The 24185-nt window shown below is 58.9% G+C and overlaps 2 protein-coding genes across 2 annotated transcripts; one reads left to right on the forward strand and one right to left on the reverse strand.

Annotated features, from left to right (window-relative positions):
• Positions 1-33: 33 nt before the first annotated feature.
• Positions 34-13452, reverse strand: Taldo (transaldolase). Its single transcript, XM_037231289.1, has 7 exons — positions 13308-13452; positions 11535-11658; positions 4100-4207; positions 2738-2995; positions 1526-1662; positions 699-809; positions 34-394 (listed from the first exon to the last, which is right to left on the reverse strand). The coding sequence occupies exons 1-7, from the start codon at positions 13372-13374 to the stop codon at positions 234-236; spliced, it is 966 nt and encodes a 321-aa protein (XP_037087184.1). The 5' UTR covers positions 13375-13452; the 3' UTR covers positions 34-233.
• Positions 13453-13751: 299 nt separating this feature from the next.
• Positions 13752-20374, forward strand: LOC119108272 (ubiquitin-conjugating enzyme E2 T). The gene is made up of 7 exons (XM_037231850.1): positions 13752-13835; positions 14146-14219; positions 15486-15703; positions 16244-16448; positions 17806-17883; positions 20027-20158; positions 20357-20374. The coding sequence occupies exons 3-7, from the start codon at positions 15525-15527 to the stop codon at positions 20372-20374; spliced, it is 612 nt and encodes a 203-aa protein (XP_037087745.1). The 5' UTR covers positions 13752-13835; positions 14146-14219; positions 15486-15524.
• The last annotated feature ends 3811 nt before the right edge of the window (positions 20375-24185 follow it).

Consider the following 24185-nt stretch of genomic DNA (forward strand, 5'->3'; position numbering starts at 1 on the left):
AGCGTCTCCACCACCTCCAATGAAGCACACGTACCGAGGCGGTAAATATATTCCAGCAACCCTGTGCGTCCAAGCGACGGTACACGTGATGTCAAAGCTCTACGTCATGATTCAACTATTCATAAAATTAAAGTAAAAAATCTCCAACACGTCCGACGCTTTGTACGGCCGGATCGACCCACAACCTGGCGCTGGAATGATGCGCGGTTGACGACGGTGACCAAGCGCCGCCGCTACTTCAGCTTGGCCTGCAGCAGCGTCTCCAGCTTGACGGCATCCGCAGCGAACTTGCGGATGCCCTCGGCCAGCTTGTCCGTGGCCATGGCGTCCTCGTTGTGCATCCAGCGGAAGACTGGCTCGCTCATGTCCACCTTGTCCAGGTCCTGCTTCTTAGCTGGAAGGGACAGGCAGACACGGTAAGGTGTGGAAGGGGCAGCTAGGCGCACGCAATGGCTACAGGGCAAATACATTATTCGTTTGAATGCATGAGCAGCATGGCGTCTTACCAGCCGGCTGGCTGGCTCGCTTGCCTACGCATGGCCGATGACCACACATCTAGCCTCTTGCGGCAGCAGCACCCACCCACAGCAGCAGCATCAGATGCGTGTGAAACGACTGACGGCATTGTCGGCTCGACGGCCGGAGCCGGGGTCAACTGGCTGGCGGGCCGACCGGCGTCGGCCGCCGAGCCCACCTACCCATGCTCTCGGTGAGCTGCGGGTGCAGCTGGTCGGTGCTGTTGGAGAGCTCCTCCAGCAGCTTGGGGCTGATGGTGAGCAGGTCGCAGCCAGTGAGGGCCGTGATCTCGCCTGGCGGACACAGGTCAGCGGCGGTCAGCGGCGGTCAGCGGCGGTCAGCGGCTGATCAGAGGCGGTCAGCGGCTGGTCAGCGGCGGTCAGCGGCGGTCAGCGGCGGTCAGCGGCGGTCAGAGGCGGCCGGCGGCCGGCCGTCGCCGCCAGCTGTCAGGAGGGCAGGACAAGGCGGCGCCGGCCGCGCCACTGACTGCCTCCCGCAGCGACGGCGACTCCGACGCAGCCGCCGGGCGAGCGACCACGGCCGGCGCAGAGGCGCAGGCGCGCGGCCAGGCTCGCTGAGAGGCCAGGTGAGCTCAGCATGATCCGAAATGTCAGACGAAACGAGCACCGCGGAACAGACTTCCGGGCTTGTGCTGACAGCCGGGGCACCGACTTTCATTAAAACTGGCGTGCCGCCGAAAACACGTGATCAATGACGAAAACACACTATCGCATTGCGGCTCGCGGTACACCTCATGAAACAGCAGTTGGTCGAACAGCTGGTTACTTTGCGCTATTGCACGCCGCTGTCTACCCTACCGCTGCGACAACCAATCTTTGCGCTATTGCACGCCGCCGCCTACCCTGCCGCCTCGACAACCAATATTTGCGCTATTGCACACTGCCACCTGCCCTGCCACCTCGACAACCAATCTCCAGATTCCCTTCCGCGTGCACGATAGCAGTAACACAGTGCTCGGCCAGGGCAGACTAACTCGGCCGGCCCGTACCGGTGTTACGGAAGGAGGCGCCCATGACGACCGTCTTGTAGCCGAACTTCTTGTAGTAGTTGTAGATCTTGGTGACCGAGATGACGCCCGGGTCCTCGCGGGGCTCAAACTTCTTCTTGTCCGTGTTCGCCACGTGCCTGATTTAAACGAACACGTGCGCGGAGTTGATTATCTAACGAAACCACGCCGGATGGCACTGGTCATAGTCTAAAGTGAACATTTAAGCTTTGCATTATGACCTCCAGACATGACCTTGACCTGCATGACCTTGCTCTGTAAGGGTCGCTACGGCTGGCAGGAAGCGCCAGCGTAAGCAGCCAAAAGTGATCTTTTGTGATGGCTGCCAGTAACTTGGCTGGCTGAGAGCGATAAACGTCCAAATAAAGTAGCGCAGATTTCGTCTTGGTACACGCCATTTGGTTTGAATCTGGATTCATCCTGACTTCAAGGTTGGGCACTAAATGAAGTCTTACAGCGCCCGTTGAATACAGGCTTTCCTAGCCCAGTACAGCAATAGCAGCCATACACAAGAAACGACTGTACTGTTCAGCCAAATAGCAGCCCCCCGACCAAGGACCCCAATGACATCTGACCAGCACGCCCCTAACGGAACAGGGCCGAGCTCACGTTACTGGTAAGACTGGTGAATATCACGACCGAGGTCTCACCAAATCAGCGTCGTTTAGGACCACAGATAACGACCTGCTCAGAACGGGTCAGCACAAGGGCCCTAGCAATCGGCCAGCCCCGTACGTATCCGGATCGGGATCTGGATATATCCGTGTCTGATCTGCTATCTGATGTCTAACCTACCTGATACGCAATATCAGCTGATCTGTGCCACGATATGAGGTGATGTACCTGGCGACCTGATGTCTGGTCACGCAGGGCAACTGACCAGTCTCGCGCGGGTCAGTCACTGATCCCCGGAGCCAACGCTACTGATCCGTCCCATATAGTTCGCCCAGTTCCACTCACCGCACCCAGACCGGGAGCCCGACCCAAGCCTCGCGACGGCCGCTGACCAGACTCAGACCTGGGAGCCGGACTCAGGATCCCCTGGCCGGCACTGACCGGACCCAGACCCGGGAGCCTGATCCGCCCCCCCTGGCCGACACTGACCGGACCCAGACCCGGGAGCCTGACTCATGATGACCTGGTCGGTCACTGACCGGACCCAGACCCGGGAGCCTGGCCCTGGCCGGCACTGACCAGTCCAGGATGCGGCCGACGAACGGCGAGATGAGCGTGACGCTAGCCTCGGCGCACGCCACCGCCTGGGCGAACGAGAAGAGCAGCGTCAGGTTGCAGTGAATGCCGTGCTCCTGCTCCAGGACGCGCGCCGCCTCGATGCCCTCCCACGTGGAGGCCAGCTTGATCAGGATGCGCTCCTTGCTGATGCCCTCGGCCTCGAACATCGAGATGAACTTGCGCGCCTTGGCGATGCTGGCCTTGGTGTCGAAGGACAGCCTGCCGGCGTGTCACAAGCGTCAGTCAGACGCGGCACGGTGACGGGGAAAGTGCGCCACGCGACGTAGATCCGGCGCGTAATGAAGCATTTAACCCAGGCGGTTCTGACTCACTACCCGAACAAAACACCGGTGGTGCGGTCGCCGCCTGACACGGTCGCTGCGGAGGTGATGGTTTGCTGCGCCCGCGCGCGCACGCCCAGCCCACAGCGCGGCGTCCTTGGACGGGCTGACGCTTGTCCTGCTGCCCTCGTCCCGGTGCTGCGCTGCCTGAGCAGCGATGCCCTCAGTGGCCTTAAGCCTCCGGTGAAGCGGAGGCGCTCACGCAATGTATGGGAGACAGAGTAATTCTGGGCACCACGCCAAGCGGCTTGGCGCCTCCCAGAGTTTCGAAGGGTCAACGCTCGCATTGGCCCGGTGGCGTGCAGAGCTCGGCGCGAGTCGTGCGAGTTTGTGCAGTTGGAGGGATGCGCGTCTGTCTCGTGCCGCGCGACACGTCCGCATCCCTCCCCATCTGAGACCCGTACGACTTGCGGCGACCCTCACGCCCCAGCGTCTGCCTCGTGCCGCGCGACACGTCCACGTCCATCTCTATCTAAGGCCCGTACGACTTGCGGCGACCCTCACGCCCCAGTGTCTGTCCCGTGCCGCGCCACACGTCCACGTCCCTCCCACCTGAGACCCGTACGACTTGCGGCGACCCTCAAGCCCCAGTGTCTGTCCCGTGCCGCGCCACACGTCCACGTCCCTCCCACCTGAGACCCGTGCGACTTGCGGCGACCCTCACGCCCTAGCGTCTGTCCCGTGCCGCGCGACACGTCCACATCCCTCCCCATCCGAGACCCGTAGGACTTGCGGCGATCCTCACGCCCCATCTGATGTACGCACGCCGGAATCAACCGGCCAGCATATCCCGATCTTGAGACAAACGCATCCGAAAGACCCGCGCCAACAATCACCATCGACGACCCTGAAGTGTGGCCAGGTACCATTTCTACAAGAGCACTTCAATCCAGTACTATCAAGTTCGGGTACAGTTCAGACCACTAGTTGCGCTGCGCGCGGCTGAGCCGCGATCCCGCTGCGGTCCAGCGGTCCAGCTGACCTGGCGTCGACCTCGATGGAGACGCGGCCAGGCACAATCTTGAGGATCTCCTTCCCGAACAGCACGAACACGCGGTCCATGGTGGCCGACACCCGCTCCGCATCCGTCCTGAAACGAGACGTCTGCTGTTGGAGACAACTGAAGCGGCCCGACGCACGCACGCACGCACACGCAATGGCGACGAGACGCTCAAAAGGATACATCAGCCTGTGGCAAGGAAGGATACAATGCAGTTATTTAAATAACGCCCAATTCCTTTAGAATTCACCCTCTTTAGATGTAAAATGGATGCCGTTCACCTTATGTACCCATGCATCCGGTGTCCGGCCCAAAACGCGCACAAGACACGGCCAAAGACACACGAAGCATCTGAATCATCAAATGCTTCGTGAGTGTGCCGGCAGTTACACGAACAGTCAAGACGCTAATTGTAAGGGTGATAATGATAATGGCGCAGCAACTACCGAGACCGGCAATGGCTTTACATGGCGAATAACGGTAATTAACAAAGCCGGGAATGACTTTCACGGCGAATACAAGAGCATGTTGCCTGTTTAACGGGTTAACTGGGTCGCGCCAAGCCCGCCGGCATTCCGCGCACACAACGAAGCGTGTCGTATAGGACCAAACATTGGGCGCGGCAGTGATCGACAGTGTAGAGCACGAGCTAGCTGCGGAGAGCCGGTCCAGCACGGCGTGAGCGCCACGTCCCGCGGCGGCCGGCTGCAGCGAGGCCGGCGGGACGACCGAGCCCCCCCCCCCCCCCCTGCCGTCTCCGCGGGCACCTCGGCGAGGCCGGGGACCGCGCGGTGAAGCCCCGCCATGACGCGGCGCGGGAAACCCTGCGCGTCGCATGCACGCACGCATACCGCACGCATGCGGGATGCATGCGGGAAACCGAACATGCCTGGCGAGGCACAACCTCACCAGGCCCCAGCCCCGCAGACGTCTCTGCGCTTATCCACACACCACCAGCACTACCGCCCCGGGCCCAGGCGCCGTTCCAACGTCGGGGGTGCCCGTCGGATGCGGACGGTCTGGCCGGACCTGGCCGCGTCCGCTCCGGACCGGTATCCTCACTACCTAACGCCCGTAAACCGCGCCAGGCCGGCACGCCGGGGACGCTGCAGATGCGACGTGCACGGACACGGCGCGGTCATGGGCCGCTCCTGCAGCCGCTCTGGGGAATCTACAGACGGCAGGGAACAGGGGCTCGGGCTGACCAGGCGGCGTAACGGCGCCTCAAGCCCCCCATTGTTACAGATACCTCGGTCAGGGTTAGCTGGCCCTGTCCGTGACCACTTAGCGGCAGATATCATCAGCTCATAGAGCACTCATACAATAATTGACTGCATTCCTGGGTACTAAACGATACGGCCCGATCCGGGATTAACAAAGCCTCTTTTGCAGGTTGCAAGCCTCTTCCGGGATCGTGTGAATACCTGCGCCCAACTGGGATTCGTTATTAATTCGCGTGATCTTAAAACCACGGCACAATGTTATATCCCGCAACGGATTTCCAGCAGGGTGGTGCGACTTCCGTGGCCGTGGATATTTACCTTCCGCAACCTCTGGCTAGGATTCAACGGCCGACCGAAGGGCCGACGAGTCGGCGGGCCTTCTCCTTCAAGGCGATGAAAAGAGGACGAAATATCACCCATTTAGACTTCACCTTACGTCGGCGTTACACTCGAAATTCAACCCACCCTCCCATACAACGCTGAATCCGTCTTTGCTCTATTTGTACGCGCAGTCTGTCCCCGAGCTGGAAAAGCCGGCAGCGTAAGCTTTTTATCGGCTGAAAAACCGCGCCCGGCGACCCAGCGCAACCGTCCGCGTGTTGCGTGTGGTCCACCGCCGGCGGTTTACGTCCCCGTCCCCAGCCGGCGGGCAAAAACGGCCGCGCGGTACCAGACAACCCCGCAGCGGTCGGCTGACCTTCAGCGCTCCAGACGCCCTTGACCGGGCGGCGAGCGGGCCGGGACCGGCGCCACGGAGGCCGGAGGGAGGGGCCGCGCGGCGCGGCGCGTATCAGGCCGGAACGGGGCGTCACGCGCCGCGTCTCCGGCCGGCCCCGGGTCACGCCCGACCGGCCGGGCCCGCACGGCGCCGAGTCACGGTCACCGCCGTCTCGACCGGCCGCCCGGAGCCCACCGCCGCGCCGGAAGAGGCCGGTACACAGACGGCGTCATTGTCCACAGTCTCCGGTCCGTCGCCGCCGGCCAGAGCTGATCAGCCGCGCCGGGCAGGGGCCGTCGGGTCGGCCGGCCGCGGCCGGTGGGCGCGGCTCCAGACGGGGTCAGCGGCGCGGCGGGGTGCCGCCCGTGCAGGTCGATATCGAGCCGCCGCTCCGGTCGGCGGAGGGTCGGCTCACGTTCGGCTGGAGGCCGGCCGTGCCTGACCGGCGCCGGACCACGGACGGGGCGAATCCCGGGTCACTGGCCGCGACCAATCGCCGCGGGCCACCAGCACACAGCCAGCGCCGATGGAGCGTTGTGCGGGCGCCCTGTACGCGAAACGCCGTGTAGACAACGCGAACGAATAATCTGCGGAGCGTTAAGACACCTGCACCTGGCGGGGAATACCCAGTTGCAGACAGACCATTCTGCGGTGGGACAGGCCCCCCACCACTACTGCACCGCATGTTCAATTACCACCCCTGGCCCAGAGCATGAGTCAGTCTGCCGACCACACGGACTTCGCGTTCAATCAGCAGCCGGCGTGATCGTTCAGAGCACAGAGAACAGAGAACAGAAAAAAGGACCGGCTCCCTGCCACCCGGTCCGTGCCGTGGCGGCGCCACGAGGCGCAGCGTCCCGTCCGGGAGAGGTCGCCGGGTCTAGACAGAGCGCGCCCGCTCGGCCGGGCACCGAGCGACGGACGGCTGCACGAGCAGCTGAGCCCCGGGAGCTGCCCGCCGACAAAATGGCCTCCTAATCCGCTCCGGCCCGACCGGCACCGGCAACAGTTGGCTTCGGCCGTCGGGGCCCGTGCGTGGCTGGCGATCCCTGGCAGCTTCAGCCTCAGCCAGAATCTGCGGGAGAACGTGTGCGCAGCAGCAGCGAGAACGTCCGGATCGATCCAGGCCCGCCGTCCAGCGCAGTCACCTGTGTAAGCTTACAGAGCTGGGTACCGCTTTCACGTTCCTGTGTCAACGCTTGCTTTAAGAGGCGGCGTAGACGCAGGGGGCTAGAGAATTCCCCCTCCCCTCCCCCACCCCGATGGTTGGTTGGCTTCAACAGTCCAATTATCCAGCATTGTTAACTTTATCAGCTTTCCAGACACAGGCTTGCTGGAGAGCATTGCAATCAGTTGGCATTTAGCTGTAAACAGATGCATACATGCACATGCAACACATTACTGCATTATGCCGTGCTAAGGCAATAAAGCGCAAGCGCCATTTTGGCCATTTTGGAGTTTTTGCACCTTCAGATTCGTAATAACGGTCCCCATCATCCTCAAAAATATAGTTGTTGTAATCGGCCCCAATCGCCCGGAATTTTGGATTTTCCTTGTCAAAAATAAACGGAAGCTACGGAACAAGGCCAATTTGCAACACAAAAGAAGCGTAAGTGCCGCGCGCGAGCTACGGTGAAAAAACGAAAGTTCTTCTTCTCCTCCGCCGATTCAATTAATAAAAGGCGCGGGCCTGCACTCGGACTTTTTTCTCGCCGCCGTCCAGCCACAGCCTCCCACTTCCCCACCGCCGCCGGGCACTAGCGAAAGCTCGCCGCCGACCAGCCACAGCCTCCCACTTCTCCGCAGTCGTCGGGCACTAGCGGAGAACTCGCCGCCGTCTAGCCACAGCCTGCCGCTTTCCTGGCGGCGTTCTGTGCCAGCGCCGCTGGTCCTACCGATGAATTAGGCTCTAGTTTTAGTCCTTTTTCTTTTCACATCTGCATGCAGCCTGAGTGCATTAGAAGAGATGGAGGTACAACATCTGGAACACTCCGACGACAAAACCTTCCCCACCGACATTAGGTAGGCCATGTTATTGGAGGATTGAGGTTCTCAAGAAGACCAACTGGTTGCTCAACCACCACCTGGATTCAGCGTCCCCGGCCCTGCCGAAGACTACCGTCGTGCAGCCTCAGCCCGCCGCTACTTACCAGCTGCCAACAGGTTTAGACGTTACCGAAGGCCTCCCCGCCGCTCATCGGTTGCCGGCTTTCAGCGCTGTCGGTCTTGCTATGGATGCTAACCCACGACAGGATGTCAGTCATGTCAGCCAGCCAGCGACAGCGCCAGCTGATCGCGAAGATACCGGGAATGGATACGCTACGAAGCATTACTTGACTCTTATTATGCTCTTATTTATACGCTTCCGGATGGAAACGACCAAGCCGTTCCCGTGTGCAAGCCGTTCTTCATGGCAGCAGTGGGCTTGAAGTTTTAACAACGACCAGGTCATCCGTAACGCTTTCGGCTGCTGAAAAGGAGGACCGAAGAGAAAGTGCAACGTCGAAGACCAAGATCGACTCGACTGTCATCCGAAATCACATCAAGAGTCATCGGTCGTGCGCACATCGGTTTAACCACACACCGAAGAGACTATCTGTCATCGAATATCACAGCCAATGGCATGCAAGACTTCACTGAAAAGCAAAGACAAATAAGCTTCGAGCGGTGTTGAAGGGAGGTAACAGAGATGACTACTTGCTCCCCCAAACGTGTCAACGAAGAATGTGAGTACTGTTCTTGTCAACTGCACAACGGGAAATCAGTGCATAAAGCCCGAAAGAGCTGGCCTCGTGTTCGTCGACGGGTGCGACCAGTGTCGGGAGCACAACACACATTTGGCCCGGACCAGAGAGGGTGGAGCTGACTACTGAAGACAGGCGGCCCGCGAGTGGGATGACGCGAACACGTGTGCAGTGCCGACCTAATAAAAGTAAACGTTGATCCTTATCCTTTACCACAAAACGGTCTTCTTCATCCCCGTTTCGTTACTTGTACAGAGTCATTTGCTACCCTCGAGAGGACAGGACAAGTAAAAAGGTCGAAGAAGTCGCCTGCAGTCCTCTGGCATGGGGCAACAGCAGAAATGGATGGAGAAGACGTTGCCGTGACGTCCCGGCGTTTCCTCAGCGAACAGCGATAAAAAAGCAAAGTGACAATCTTCACACAGAGAACCGTCAGACGCAAATTCAGGCATAGATTTCAGCCAATGTACTCAAAAACTTCCAAGGCCAAGGAGTCCGACTTTCGGGACCTCCGGCAAGCAGCAGAGGATACAGGCATAAGCACGACTGCGGTGTGCCATGCCGACTTCCGCGTGTTCTAGGATGGTGCATCCCGGAAAAAGCTTAACTCGCTAGTCAAGGAGGGTCTGCGCCCCTACCTTCTGGACGGTCGCTGTCTGCAGGTTCGCAAAGGGCAGTGAACATGTCTACAACTAAAAGTCTCGCCTCGAACAACAATGGAGGCGTCCAGCCTCGTGAAAATCACCCCTGACCCACAAGACCGAGAACATGGCACCAGAACGCCTGGCCTCAACACTGTAAAGATCAACAAAACTGTGGGAAACCCGCTACCAGTTTCGGAGGAAATGAGGTACGCGCTTCCACTTGCAGACATTCTCTTCTGGGCCGATGGGGAGAATGCTGTCCACGATGCCCAAAAGGAAGTGCAAACACCGCCCAGTTTAAAGTCTGGTCCATGAGATTGCTCTCCCCACGCCCAAGCCTATTGCTACTAGATGTGACAAGTTCAGTGGCATATAATTCGATTATGTTCCATCTACCAATACCTTGATATATCAGAAAATCGAAAAAGCTTTACCCCGAAAAGCTGCTTAAATGCACATGCGCCTTTTTCCTTTGTACGGCAGCATTCACGAACGAACCACGCCGCCATCCCCGCAGTCAAATCCCGCCGCTCCGTCGACCACAGCTAACGGCTGTTCTTTTGGAAAGCACGGCTGCCGGTGGTTCCACATCGCTGAGGTGACCCGCGGTCTGGTGGCTGTTTCAGGGCACAGTTACACTGAACGTGGCGGCCCGGCACGCCCGGAATGCCGCCGTCCCGGGTCACGTGTCACGGATCGACCCGGCGTGCCGCTGCCGAAGGTGTCACGCCACCGACCGCACTGGCCTCGGGCGGAGACGGGACACAAACACGACAGGAATGCGCTCTGGTGCAAGGGGGACGAGTGAAACCAGGCACCTATGCAGCCGCATGGCTGCACGAGCATTCAACGGCCCATCTGGACGCCTCTGCCTTGTTATCCGGGCCTATCAGCCGAGTTTGGGGGCCACTGACATGAGGAACACTGATATGCGTGTCAGATCTGAGTCGCCGGGCAGCTCAGAAGGCGCGTCTCCGCAGCTTGACTTCGCACCGTGATTGTTTTCAGAATAATGCAGCTGCTACGGCCATCATCAAGTCCATATCTGACACCGATCAAAGGCGTGGCCAGCCCGGTCGGCTGCCTCCTCCGCGTCTGACCCTGGCCCGTCGGGTCATACATCCGTGGACCTGGCTTAGTCCCCGCCCGTCGGAAGACTCCGCCGCTCTCCTGGAGTGCCCCGGTCCGTGTCTGCACCGCTCCGCTGTCGCGCCAACCCGGGCAGTCATGTGGCACGTGTGGGCTATTATATTCCAGCTGGGGCAGGCAGGTGCCCGAGACGGCCGGGCGTAACGGCGGGCAGGGCGCCGTGAGCGTGGCGCAAGACGGCTCCGACGGGCAGCGAGCGGGCACGGGGGGGATATTGAAGGAAGAGGGCCGGAGGACAACAGGAAAGAGGCGGTCCGGAAATGGAGAGAGATACAGCAAAAACGAGGGAAACGACTGAAAGAACAATTACAAACCGTGCAGCCCGACAGAAGCACGGGAGATGACGAAAAGCGCGGTGGGGGCTCAAGATAGAGGACTTGGAGGCATTTGGAGGCGGAAACAGAAAGAGAGAGAGGGGAGGGGAGGAGTGACATGCTATACTATGGTGGTCTCCTACCGCCCGCTCTGGTCAGCCCGCTCCCCCGGTGCCGCGCGGCGCTGGTCAGTCCGCTCCCCCGTACCGCGTGGCGCTGGTCAGTCCGCTCCCCCGTACCGCGTGGCGCTGGTCAGCCCGCTCCCCCGTACCGCGCGGCGCTGGTCAGCCCGCTCCCCCGTACCGCGCGGCGCTGGTCAGTTCGCCGGACGGACATGATTCGAGGGCGCCAATCAGCGGCGCGCCAGCCGACGCCGACGTCCGGCCCTATCTGGCCACGTCCGCCGGTCTGCACCGCCGGCCGCCGGAAGCAGCCGACGCCGGCGGCCGGGGTCGGAGGCGGGGCCGGCACATGCGGCAACGGTACGCCGAACCTCGCCACACAGACCCGACGCGCGGAGGGGCCGCCGCCTCCCGGCTGATGCACGCAGTGTGTGGGTCGGCGCCCCCCACGCCGCCCGAGAGCTTGCGGTCGGAAAACGACCATGCCTTCTGCCGCTACTCACTGTCCGGCGTCCTTGCCGTACTCCACCGCCTTCTCGATGAGGTTTTGGTACTGCGGCATGGACGCGGCCGCCAGGATCAGCGACGGGTTCGTTGTCGCGTCCGTCGGTTTATACTTTTTCATTGCTGTAGGACGAAGTCAGAAGACAATGGTGAGCTACAGTGTATGGGGACCACATATAAGACTTTTGCCTCCTCCCCTGCTGATGCACTGACCAATTGAAGGGAAGTCGATACCAGCTTTGATGCACCAAATATGATACATGTAACATAGCTTGACACATATCCACAATTCAGATGTCTCATTTTGATTGCTCCATATCCCATGGACTAAAGAAGACCACAAACTTGAATTGGCCCTACAGGTATACCATTTGTTACATGGCAGACCAGCAACCAATTTTTCAATTTCCAAACATCAGCTCAGGAAAGGCCAGATGATCAAGGTCACATACCACAGAGCCCAATTTAAAACCTAGAGATTAAAAGCTCAGAGAATGCTGGGCTTCAGCCCTCAGGCTTTTTCCTTTACAGAATTTCCATGATACCCATCAGCACCATGCATCACTGTTAGTGACATGATCTTGAGTTTGAAAGCATTGCCAGCCAAGGTACTGATTGGGCTATTCACGGGCAAGCCCATGCACCCCAACAATGCACAAATTGTTTGTTGTGGGCAAATATGTACGAGTTGGTGACAGGATCAACCTGCCATGGCTTACAGATGTTAGAGTGGTGACGGGATCACTGCCATGGGCTTAAGAGTGTTAGAGTGGTGACGGACAACTTGCCATGGGCTTACATATTGTTATCTAACCATTTACTACATGTTCCTGCCAGTTATGCAGGACAATGACATTTAATTAGCAACTCCTGCCAAAAACTAAACTGTACTGACTCACAGGTGCTTATACTGTCATTGATAGGTTCAAGACCTGGATGCTGCCAGCTGACAAGTGCTGCGCCTATCAGCCATGGGTGCCAAATCTAGCAATTTCTGGGCTGGGTTTCATGAGATGCATGTGCACAACTCTTCAGCTCATGAGAAACCTGGCTTGGTGTGAAGGTTTTATTTATCACCAGGAGGATAGCACCACACACTGAACACATATTCAATGCCTGTGAGATGACAGCATCCCTGTCTTTAATATGACTATGTGATGCAGACCTACACAGCCAGGGTATAGGGAGGAAACAGCACACAATACTGATCTTTGTGGTTGAAATAATACATTCGATCATAGGCAAGAATCTTGCTGAGGAATCAGAAGCTTGACATTGCTGGATGATGCTCAGCACTTGAGAATGTTGAATGAGAATGAACAAGTTGAACTTCACATAACTTGTTGTGCAAAACAAGCATTTAAAGTCATAGGATGGTCTGGAACTGATCCCTGAGTGGTTTGTGTGCCACATCATCTATAGCAATTATATATTTGCACTAAGTTGTGGTTTCTACAATTTAACTGGCAAACAATGCAACAATCTAAGTAACCATAGACCAATTAAACAGCAGAAGCTAGCATGCATCCTTGAGCCTGGGTTAATTATAATTTAACTACTTAAATTCCTACCAATAAATTATCTGCAATACATAGACCAATTGTTTTTAGCTACCTTTATGAACATAAAGGATGTTGCCTTAAAAATCAATCTAAGCTTCTGAGACAAGTGCAATCGGCTTCTAAATCCTTTAAGTTTGACGGCCCGTTGCAATTCAGAAGTGATACTTGGCTGGACTAGCCTAAAACAAAACAAATAAACGACTATCTGACCTTCGAAGTCGCCAGTATCGGCGACTACCACCGTATGCTCCTTCAGCTGGTCCAACACGCTGGCCATCTTTGCTTTCTTTGACTGTGGGTTCACTCATTTCTGCCCTTATATATGTTCGTGCCGGCACTTTCGACGTATCGGGAGCCTGTGAGGGCGTGACGTCACTCAAATTGCCGCACGCATGCGCAGGTTTCGCCGCCAAGGTCATTGATATTCACCAAGAGGAATATCAACTATACTTTTGTAACTGAAGACGATGACTCATGTAAATGCATTATTGAAGAGATTAGTTGTAATTTATTGGCTCTAAAATAGTTGATCAAGTTTTGAAACCTGTTTGATAAAAAACTATTCACAGCATATTCTTAAATCCAATAGTTGAGTTTGATCTAATAACTCTTGAGCAGTCTGGCAGGAAGGCGCAAAGGCGGCATTTTTGGATCATTTTGTTTGGGAAATGCCGCCTTGCAGCCATCTAAAAAAACGTCATACGCCCATACGACCTTGATGCTGGGCAACAAGCTAAGGTTTGTAGGGACATACATAGCGTGGTACAGATTTTCAAGAACACAGACAGGGTTATAAAAGAACAGTACGCATCGCCTTGCAACCATACAGAACCTTATGCGCCCCATACGGCCTTGATGCAGGACAGCAAAGCAAGGGTCGCAGGTAGCTATGTTGCGTGGTACAAATGTTTTAAGAACACAGACAGAAAATGTGGGCTGTGCAGATTATGTCTGTGTGCAGGCCAGGCATGTGAGGGAAGTGTGTCACCGTGACTTTTCAGTACTGCTTGGAAAAAGGGTAACTTCCCACCTCATTGTTCTGTTCCAGGAATACTTAAATTGGTGGTCCATAAATTGCATTGGTTGGCTTCACACCCTCGCAACAAGCAGCCTGTCCATAAGGTAACTAAACTGGACCCGCATGTATGCTGCACAACTTACTGGTTGAGGTACCCTGAAGCCCCAATAACATGCCAAGCAAGCCAGCCTCCCTTTGGGGGCATGTAGTGTGTGTGTGTGTGTGTGTGCATGCGTGTGTGTGTGCGTGCGTGCGTGCGACCTGATTCTGTGTAGGAAATAATTGCTATCAGTACATAGGTCTTCATCTTAAGCTAAGAATATTCTGGTCTGCAAACCGGTGAACATCCCATTACAATGTTTTAAAGTGGATGTAATCCTGCCTCAAATACTGTAGTAAACTGTTCAATTTGGGACAGCTCTGATTATTCCTTCTTGCCCACAAAAGCATGATTTTCCATCATATTTGGTACTTCTCTGAGGTCCATCACCTGTTGCCAGTTTTGTACATTGTTAAACATGTTAGGATGCTCTCAAAAGTCCAATACATTAATTTTTACCCTTACCTTTGATAGTCTTCTCCAAATAGAAACCTGTCATGGTTTACAGACTATTAAGTGATAATGGCTTAGCCTGTGTGCTAAAATGTATTGTGGATATGGGCAAACTGTCAGTTTATTAGCCCAAATATATGACCATTGTTAATAATCTCCACTCAGGCATTCAACTTTTCTATCTCATGGATGGTATGATGCAGATGTGTGCAGATGGCTGGTACTCACTGTTTACATGCTATGAAATCTGTCATTTTTGCATGCAAAATAAACCTTTGAAATGACTACTTGCAAGCTGGAATGCTATCATCAGCTGAGATTAATCATGAAAGGCAATATCTCATGGCATGATTGATGTGATAGAGAAGTGTGGTGCATGCACAGAGAATACATAGCAATGTAGAGTATCTTAGCAGGATAAGTGGCTTCAGGCTTGCATAACTAGGTAAATTGAGGACATTGGTCCAGGCTGCTGTGTTCAGTTTTTAGACACAGGATTCCTGTCATCACCCTGCAAAAAACAAAAACAAAAATAAAATGATGTGAGTTTTTTTATCCCACAAATTTTGCTTACCACCCTACCCTGACCTACATGAGCTTCCAACTGGTTCTATCCACAGCTGCACTAGCAAAATGTTGTTATGCCTGCTGCTATGTAGCATTTCTGGCATGCCGATTTAGGACATCAGTGTGCCGCTCCCATGACCTTGTACTGGGATGCTGAAAAATGGCAGGTCATCCCTACATGCTTGCAACTCTGATCAGTTATATCCTATTGCTTGCTGCATTTCAGCAATGACCCACTGTCCATCCATAGACTGCACACTGACGCCACCTGCCGAGGCCTCCACGAACCATGCAGCGGGAGGCCCGCCTGAAGAGGGAGCTGGCCATGTTCGCCAGCGCGCCGCCAGCTGGCGTGTCGTGCTCAGCTGACGGCGATGACGTCACGCGGCTGCGGGCCACGCTGACGGGCCCCGAGGGTTCGCCGTTCGAGCGCGGCACGTTTGCGCTGGACGTGGTCGTGCCGGAGAGGTGAGGGAGGTCATCCGGCGGCCCTGGCACCGCAGCCAGGCCCGGCGGGCGGAGGGCCGCGGGCAGTGACGTCCTGCCCAGCTGCGTAACTGCTGGCTGGAGAGCCGCGCGGTGTGACTGCTGGCGTGATGGGCTAAGGCGCTTGTTCACGCAGTAGTGACCAACCAGAACATACACTATGACTTGGACCTGGGCACAGCACACAGGTCAGTGCCTAGCTGGAACATGCAGCATGACCTGGACATGCATACCATACCCTGACCTGGACATACAGTACACAGCACAGTGACTAACTGTGACACACAGCATGACCTGAATGTGGGCACACAGTGTGACCTAGACCTGGACCTGGACACACAGTACACAGCACAGTGGCTTGTCCAGCGTGAGCTCGGGTTCGCGCGCCTGCACCAGCTCTCACTTAATAGCACCTGAATGGAAGATACACCAGCATCACTGCCTGATCCGCCGCCGGCCTTCGCGCGGATGCGTCGCCAGCGCCCCTTGATGACGTCACTGACCGGTGACGGCGGTGCCCAGGTACCCGTTCGAGCCGCCGCAGATCACGTTCGCGACGCCCGTGTACCACCCGAACGTGGACCCGTCGGGCCGGATCTGCCTGGACGCGCTGAAGATGCCGCCGACGGGCGGCTGGCGGCCCAGCCTGCGGCTGGCCACGCTGCTCATGTCCATCCGGCTGCTGCTGGCCGAGCCGAACCCGGACGACCCGCTCATGCCCGACGTGGTGAGGACGGCGGCAGGGGCAACAGGCGGCGCGGGGGTGGAGTGTGGGCGTGGGCTCCGGGACCGGGTGGTAATGGTGGGGTGAGGTGGGGTGAGGTAGAGTTTGAGTTGAGTGAGAGTTTGAGTGGTAGGGATGGTCCGTAGATCGCGCGTGATAGGTAAGGTGGTCTCCCTGGGTGGGATGGTCCTGGGGATGGGGTGAGCTTGCTTTGTCACCATCGCAGGGTGTGATGTGAGATAGTCCCCTGCACCAGGTTTTCAATCCAAAGTTGCCCAAGCCATGCTCTTACATCTCCTATATCTTCCATGCTCGTATATCTTGACCACTCGGTGCCATGCAAGAACCTTAGCATTTGAGAAGTTCCCACTGCAATGAAAAATGCAGGGTTCGACTGATGATGGCGATGCTCTCTCCATCTGGGTTCTCTAGCGACCTGGCTGTCCAAGCGCTGTCGCGGGACGCTGTGCTTGCCTTCAGTCGCCTCCTTCCGGACACCGGGCCGACGTATCAGCGTGCTGCCTACTTCAGTGCGGTACTATATATATATATATATATATATATATATATATATATATATATATATATATATATATATATATACACGTGTATATACCATAATAACGTGAATCAATTCTTGCTATGTACACATACATACATGCATACATATATATATATATATATATATATATATATATGTATATATATATATATGTATGCATGTATGTATGTGTATATAGCAAGAATTGATTCACGTTATTATGGCGTCATAGACGCTTGGGTAATTTTGAAATAGCCTGTACGTCTTCGCGGGCGTGTAGCTCAGAAACTGGAGGATTTTAAGTCTTCACGAAACGGGGTTGTGAACTGCACCAAATGATCTTCAAGATGGCTATTTCAGCTCTAAGCCCTATACAAAGCTGGAACGCTCCCTTTAGAAGGAAATCAAAAGTTAAAACGGACCCTGTTTCAAATCTGGTGCCCGCTCCAATATATTCAAATGTGGAACATTGCCTTTACGACAGTTTTTGATAAACGAAACATAAAAAGCTAGCCAGTCAGTTTTGCTGAGGTGTGCGAATGGTACCATACAGAAACTTCCGTATTGCACGACCTCGTATATGTAAACGGATGAAAAATTCCACCTCCACCCTGGTTGGGAGAACGTGCTCCAACCCTGAATCCCGAACTTGAAGTTCACACTCTTCTCCAGCATGTCGGAGTCCGCAGCGCCGTCTCGCGGTGGTGTCAGATGACGTTAGTCTGTCACCCGCAGGCCCAGGAGTACCGGCTCCAGTATGTCGGAGTCCGTAGCGCCGTCTCGCGGTGGTGTCAGATGACGTAGTCTGTCATCCGGCAGGCCCAGGAGTACCGGCTCCGGCGACCAGAGTACGAACGGAAGGCAGCCGAGATGACAGCAAAACATGCCATACCCAAGGTGAGACTGTGATACCTGCATGCTGCGCAGAGTACCGATGTGGGCTTTAGTCGTTCGAAATGGGTGCTAAGCTGTTGGTGTTTCTTTTGCACTGGGAAACGACGTTCGCGAAAAGAGCGACAAGCGGTGTGATTTCTTTCCTTTTTGTAGATTTCAGGCGTTATAGCTAGCTCCCACCGTCTTGGAAGTATATAATGCGATGTAAGACAGTCCAGGAAATGCAAATACATTTCATAATCAGTCGAGATGCCAACTTACATTGCTGTCATCGTTTTTCTGCCTCACAATGAAACAATGAAAATGGAACGCGTATTGTGAAAAAGCTGATATGTGGATGAAAAGGGCAAAATGTTTAAACATTGCGTAATAATTCCGGACTAGTTCACGATTTCCAAAGTGTTTGCCAGCCCACTCTGCCAGAGCAAGCGTCTCTGAGTCGATGCCGGCATGAACGCTTCCACTTTTTTTCACCAATGCATCGTGATACAACGGGGAAGCCCCGATGTCTACCGAAGTCTCAGATGTCAGCCAGGTATTGGGAGTCGTTTGTACTGACAGGTCTGTTTCGTGCTCACAGCATTAGGTGTGCCAGCTACTGACCCTACCGCCCTCACGCGTTTCGGCACGTCGTGTACCGCTGTGCCAAGGATGACGAGAGAGTAGTCCGAATGGTCAGGAGAAGCTCTTTCGGGCGGGGTCACCGATGATCACAGTGTCGAGGTCGAGGTCAGGCCCGGCGCTCGCTGCGCCGTCCGTCCCTGACACCGTACCCTGTCGGGCGGGCGGGTCACGGCCGGACCCAAGGCAGGAGACCCGCCGGGGTGGGTCACGGACGGTCCATCAGGGTGGCCAGCTGAAGTCTCGTAGGGCCGCTGTGGAGCCGGGCAGAGATGTGACGGCCCCAGGCAGCCAGCTGACTGTGGTGCCGCTGTGGAGCCGGGCAGAGATGTGACGGCCCCAGGTGGCTAGCTGACTGTGGTGCCTCTGTGGAGCCGGGCAGAGATGTGACGGCCCCAGGCAGCCATCTGACTGTGGTGCCTCTGTGGAGTCGGGCAAAGGTGTGACGGCCCCAGGCAGCCAGCTGACTGTGGTGCCTCTGTGGAGCCGGGTAGAGGTGTGACGGCCCCAGGTGGTTAGCTGACTGTGGTACCTCTGTGGAGTCGGGCAGAGGTGTGACGGCCCCAGGCAGCTAGCTGACTGTGGTGCCTCTGTTGAGTCGGGCAGAGGTGTGACGGCCCCAGGCGGCTAGCTAACTGTGGTGCCGCTGTGGAGTCGGGTAGAGGTGTGGCGGTCCCAGGCCGCCAGCTGACTGTGGTGCCTCTGTGGAGTCGGGCAGAGATGTGACGGCCCCAGGCAGCCAGCTGACTGTGGTGCCGCTGTGGAGCCGGGCAGAGGTGTGACGGCCCCAGGCAGCTAGCTGACTGTGGTGCCTCTGTGGAGTCGGGCAGAGATGTGACGGCCCGAGGCCGCCATCTGACTGTGGTGCCGCTGTGGAGCCGGGCAGAGATGTGACGGCCCCAGGCAGCCAGCTGACTGTGGTGCCGCTGTGGAGTCGGGCAGAAATGTGACGGCCCCAGGTGGCTAGCTGACTGTGGTGCCGCTGTGGAGCCGGACAGAGGTGTGACGGCCCCAGTTGGTGGGCCGCCGCTGCCACAAGCGGCAGTATTGACCGTTCTGGTCCACAGCGGCCGGTATTGCAGCGCAGTAAACGCCGTTTTATTTTCCAGCCTCACGCTCGTGCTGATGAATCGCTAGGGATAGATTGGTCTGTAATAATTGGCCTACCAGCCGCTTATATTTTTATGATGCCGATGCTATTTTGATGCGGGTAGAAATGACTGTGAGGTCCGTCAATACATTTGCTCATCACTTGTTTACAGTGCTACTGGGTAACGCGCCATTGTCATCGCAGGTGCATGAGCATGAGTTGACCTTTTTGCAACGGGAATTTGTCGCTGCTACTCGTGCTGCGCTTTCAATTTCCTGATTGGCAGTTTGCAAACCCGATAAATTTGTTTTCTCAGTCCTTGAACAAAATCATATTGTAGCGCGTGCAAGTGCTGCTGTGAGCAGTATTGGGCTGCGCCGTTGTCTGGTCGGCGCCGCCACAACACAGGCTGCTGACCCGTTGTCTCGCTTTCAGGCAGTGCTCGGCTCCATCGAGAACCGAGCACGCTCAGCCGGCGCCGAGCCGCCGTCCGGCCAGCCGGTAAGCGGCTCGTGCGGCGCGCCCAGAGCCCTCAGACGCCCGCTGGAGGACGGCCCTGTCGGCGGGGCGGCGGCGGCCAAGCGGCCGCGCCCCAGCGCCGCCCCGCCGGCGGGACTCTGAGCGTAGCCCGCCCGTGCGGGCCGCCGACGGATGGGACGGCGCGGAGGGCCGAGCAGCGGTGGACGGCCGCAGATGGACGGCGCTCGAGGCCCGTCCGCGTGGGCCGCCGGCGGCGGTGCAGGCGCTAGCGGCCTGTGTCGGCAGGCGCAGGGAGCGGCCTGAGCGTGCTGCTTCGGAGCGTGTTGTTCAGGTTGTGGGCGTGGATCGGTACCTGTGGCTCAGTCTGGCGGGCTGCGTTTGTTTGGCGTTATTTCCCAATACACGTTGTTTCGAAAGTAGAATGGTGTATTCTTGGAGGCACGCTTGAAAAACGTAAAACGCGACACACGGATGAACAAGACTGATAAAATACATATAAACTACACGTAACAGCGTATCCTCCGGGTTAAAACAGCGGATATGCTGAGTGGCACCCTCATCTCGCGCCCCTCTTCCGAATCCTGTAAAACACCAGCCGCTCCCTGGCGCAGTCCGGCGCGACCCACCCACGGTTTGAGCGAGCGGCCGAGCCGCGAAGACCGACGTGTCCCGTTCCTGGATCGCTGCACGGCTCACGGGTAGTGAGGCCACGCGGTCGGCCCGACCGGCGCCCACGGCTCGCTCAGCGTCGGGTACGCGTGCCGCCGCTGGCCGGCGTACTCTGCGTACGGGTAGCAGGCGGCGGGCCGGCGCGGCGCGCTCTCGGCGCCCGTCTGCAGGCGGCAGGGGGCCAGCGGCTCGGCCGGCGGCTGGCGGCGCCCGGCTGCGGCTGGCAGCGACCACTGGCTGCCGTCCGGCTGCGGCAGCGGCTGACCCCAGCCAACCGCTGCCCGCTGCTGCTGCTGCTCGGTCTGCAGGCGCTGCTGCTGCTGCTGATGTTCAACTTGCAGACGCTGCTGCTGATGATGCTGCTGCTGCTGCTGATGCTGCTGATGATGCTGCTGCTGATGCTGCTGCTGCTGCTGCTGCTGCTGCTGCTGCTGCTGCTGCTGCTGCTGCTGCTGCTGCTGCTGCTGCTGTCTCTGTTGATGCTGCTGCTGCTGCTGCTGCTGCTGTTGTTGATGTTGTTGCTGTTGTTGTTGTTGCTGCTGCTGCTGCTGCTGCTGCTGCTGCTGCTGCTGCTGCTGCTGCTGCTGCTGCTGTTGTTGTTTAGTCTGCAGGCGCTGCTGCTGCTCAGCCTGTTGCTGCTGCTGCTGCTGCTGGTGATGGTCTCGTTGCTGCTGCTGCTGCTGCTGTTGGTGATGGTCTCGTTGCTGCTGCTGCAGGTTGCGCGGCTGGTGCCGCTCGGGCTGCTGTAGTTGCTGCTTCTGCCGCTGCAGCTGCAGGTGCTGCTCGTGCAGCTGCTGCTCGCGCTGCAGCATCTGGTGGTGGTGGCGCTGCTGCTGCTGCTGCTGCTGCTGCTGCCAGTCGGGGCCGTAGCAGGTGGGCAGTGGCCGGTGCTCGGCGCCCAGATACACCTGGAAGCCGCGCCGCTCGTCCGCTGCCAGTTGCTGCGGCGGGCAGGCCGGCCGCAGCCCGGCCGCCGGGTCCGCAGCCACCGGCCGCCGCTCCGCCGGCCGCGCCGCCCGCTCGAACGCCTGGAAGAACGCGTGCACGCGTGGGTTCATGGCGTGCGGTGGCAGGGCCATCGGGTGCAGCAGGGCGGGGCGGGTGGCCGTACGCCGACGGGAATAGCCCGGCGGGCGGCAGGAAGTCGCGCTGCTGGCCGAGCGCCGGCGGCGGACAGCGGGACCCCAGCTGCGGCAGGCCGGCGAACGGCCGGCCGGCCGGGACGGAAGGCTTCTGCGCCGCGGCCGCCGGCCGGCGCGAGGTGGGCTGCAGCGGCCGGCAGGGCCCGGCGACAGAGCCGCCCGGTGCCATCTCCGGCAGCGGCCAGAACGGCGGGTACGCCGGCGGCGGCCGCCGCGGCGGCTGGCAGGGGGCCATACTCGCACTGTGCGCTGGCGGCGCCGGGCCCGCCGGCCGACTGGAGGCCGAGTAGCGCGGGTCGGGCAGTGCGCGCGCCGGGTCGTACGACGGGTTGACGATGCGCGTGATGGCGCACTCTGTGCTGCTCGGCTGGAAGAGGAACTCGTAGCCGTGCACGAGCGCCATCTCGAGGCGGTGTCCGTTGCGCGGCAGGTCCTCCACCTGCGGGCCGTGCACTGCCGCCAGAATGCAGTTGCGCTGCGTCTTCTGCTCAGGTGTCTCCAGCCGGCGCTTCTTCAGCGGCAGAGTCTGGCCGGCGGCGGCAGGCCGCTTCAGCAGCTGCCGCTGCGCCCCGTCCGCCGCCAGCGCGATCGGGGGTGAGCGACGTACCCGGATGCGGCTGATGGTGACCTCCGGCGGGCTGGATGGCGCCCTCGCCTCCACGGCCGTTGCCGGGTCAGGATCGCCCTTCGGTGCATTCACCGGGTCTCGTCTTTTGTCGGCCTCGGCGTCCACGCGTTCTGCCGAGCCCTCGTGACTGCTGGCGGTGTCCGTCTTCTCTCCGTCCTCCCCCGCAGCTCCTCCGCGCTCCGCCCTCGGCGGCGGCGAACTGCCAGCCGCGTCCGCCGGCACCGGCGTAATGTTCTCGATGTAGCGGCTGATGTCGTAGGCGGTGGCGGGCGCGCGCGCGCTCGTCGAGTCGGGCGACTGCACGGGGCTCGAGTGGCGCGGCGCCGGACTGCCGGGCAGCCGCTGGATGACGGAGGCCGGCCGGCAGCGGCGGCGCGCCGTCAGCCGCGGCCGCTGGCTGTGCCGACTGATGAAGTCCACCAGCGACTCGCGCGCGCGCGGCGAGCCACTGGCCGGCGAGGCGGCCGCCGCCGGCGAGGCGTAGCGCGGCGAGAAGGGCACCTCGTCGTCCGTGTCACACCACGGCGCCACGGGCGGCGTGCGCGGCGGCGGCTCGGACCGTAGCGTCTCGGGCGGCGGCAGCGGCGGCGGCCCGGCGTCGGCCCACGCCCCCGGTTGGGCCGCGTGGCGGCGCTGCTGACAGTGCTGCCGGCCGCCTCTGCCGCCGCGGGACGGCCGCGCCGTCGGCGGCGGCTCCTCCTCCCGCGTCACCTCCCCCACCCGCTTCAGGATCATCTTGTCGGGACGTACCACGACCAGGTACTCCGTAAAGTCCTGCAGCAGCGCCTCGTCCTCCTTGGCGCGACGCAGCACCTCCTTCAGCTTGCGCCGGAAGCTCTTGGGCTTCTTCTTGCGCAGCTCGACGCCGTCGTCATCTGTCTGGCCCGGCTCGTACTGCACGCTCTCCAGCTGGCGGATCATCTCTTCGCTAGAGCGGCTCAGGCGCAGGTGGATCTCGCTGTCGCGGCGCTCGACCTGGACGCGGCGCCGCGGCGGCGGCGGCCGCTCGTCCGGGGCCGAGCCGTCCGTGTCCTCGGCTTCTGACGAGCGGTCGTCCTCGGCCAGCCTGATCTCGATGTCGCCCTTCGGCGGCGGCGTCGCCAGCGGTGCGTGCGGACTGACGGACGTGAGTCCGGCCGGCGGGCACGGCGGGGTGCACGGCGGGGTGCACGGCGGGGTGGCCGGCGGCGGCGAATCGCGGGTCTCGGTTGTCTTCGTGGGCGCCATACGGTTAACAGGCTCGGGCGCTGCTTTGACATGATCGCACAGCTGGCGTGTTTGGGTCTCGCGGCCAGACAACGGATCCGCGGGCCCCCGAATATGAGCCGGCGAGGCCTGGGGCACGGACGAGGGTCTCGGCATGGCACAGTGACTGTGGGAGTGTCTGGCGGCGTGCAGCTCCGCCAGGCCGTCCGACACCGTTCGCCGGCGGCTGGAAGCCACAGCGGAGCCGCGCCTCCTCGCCGCGAGCTCCGGCGACTCGCCCCGGAACACCTGGTCGGAGCCTTCTGTTCTGAACGACGCCAGCTCGCCGGGCGACGCGGCCGCCGACGACAGGACCGGGCGCGGCCCGGCACGGTGCGGGCTGTCGTCCAGCGAGGCGCTGGGCGGGACGGCCGCCTGCTCCGGCCGCGTGTCGCCCTCCCCCGGCGCGCCCGCCTCGGCCCGTCTCCCC

This window comes from Pollicipes pollicipes, unplaced genomic scaffold (assembly GCF_011947565.3).
Source record: "Pollicipes pollicipes isolate AB1234 unplaced genomic scaffold, Ppol_2.1 Scaffold_6686;HRSCAF=7923_pilon_pilon_pilon, whole genome shotgun sequence".
Lineage (NCBI taxonomy): Eukaryota > Metazoa > Arthropoda > Thecostraca > Pollicipedomorpha > Pollicipedidae > Pollicipes > Pollicipes pollicipes.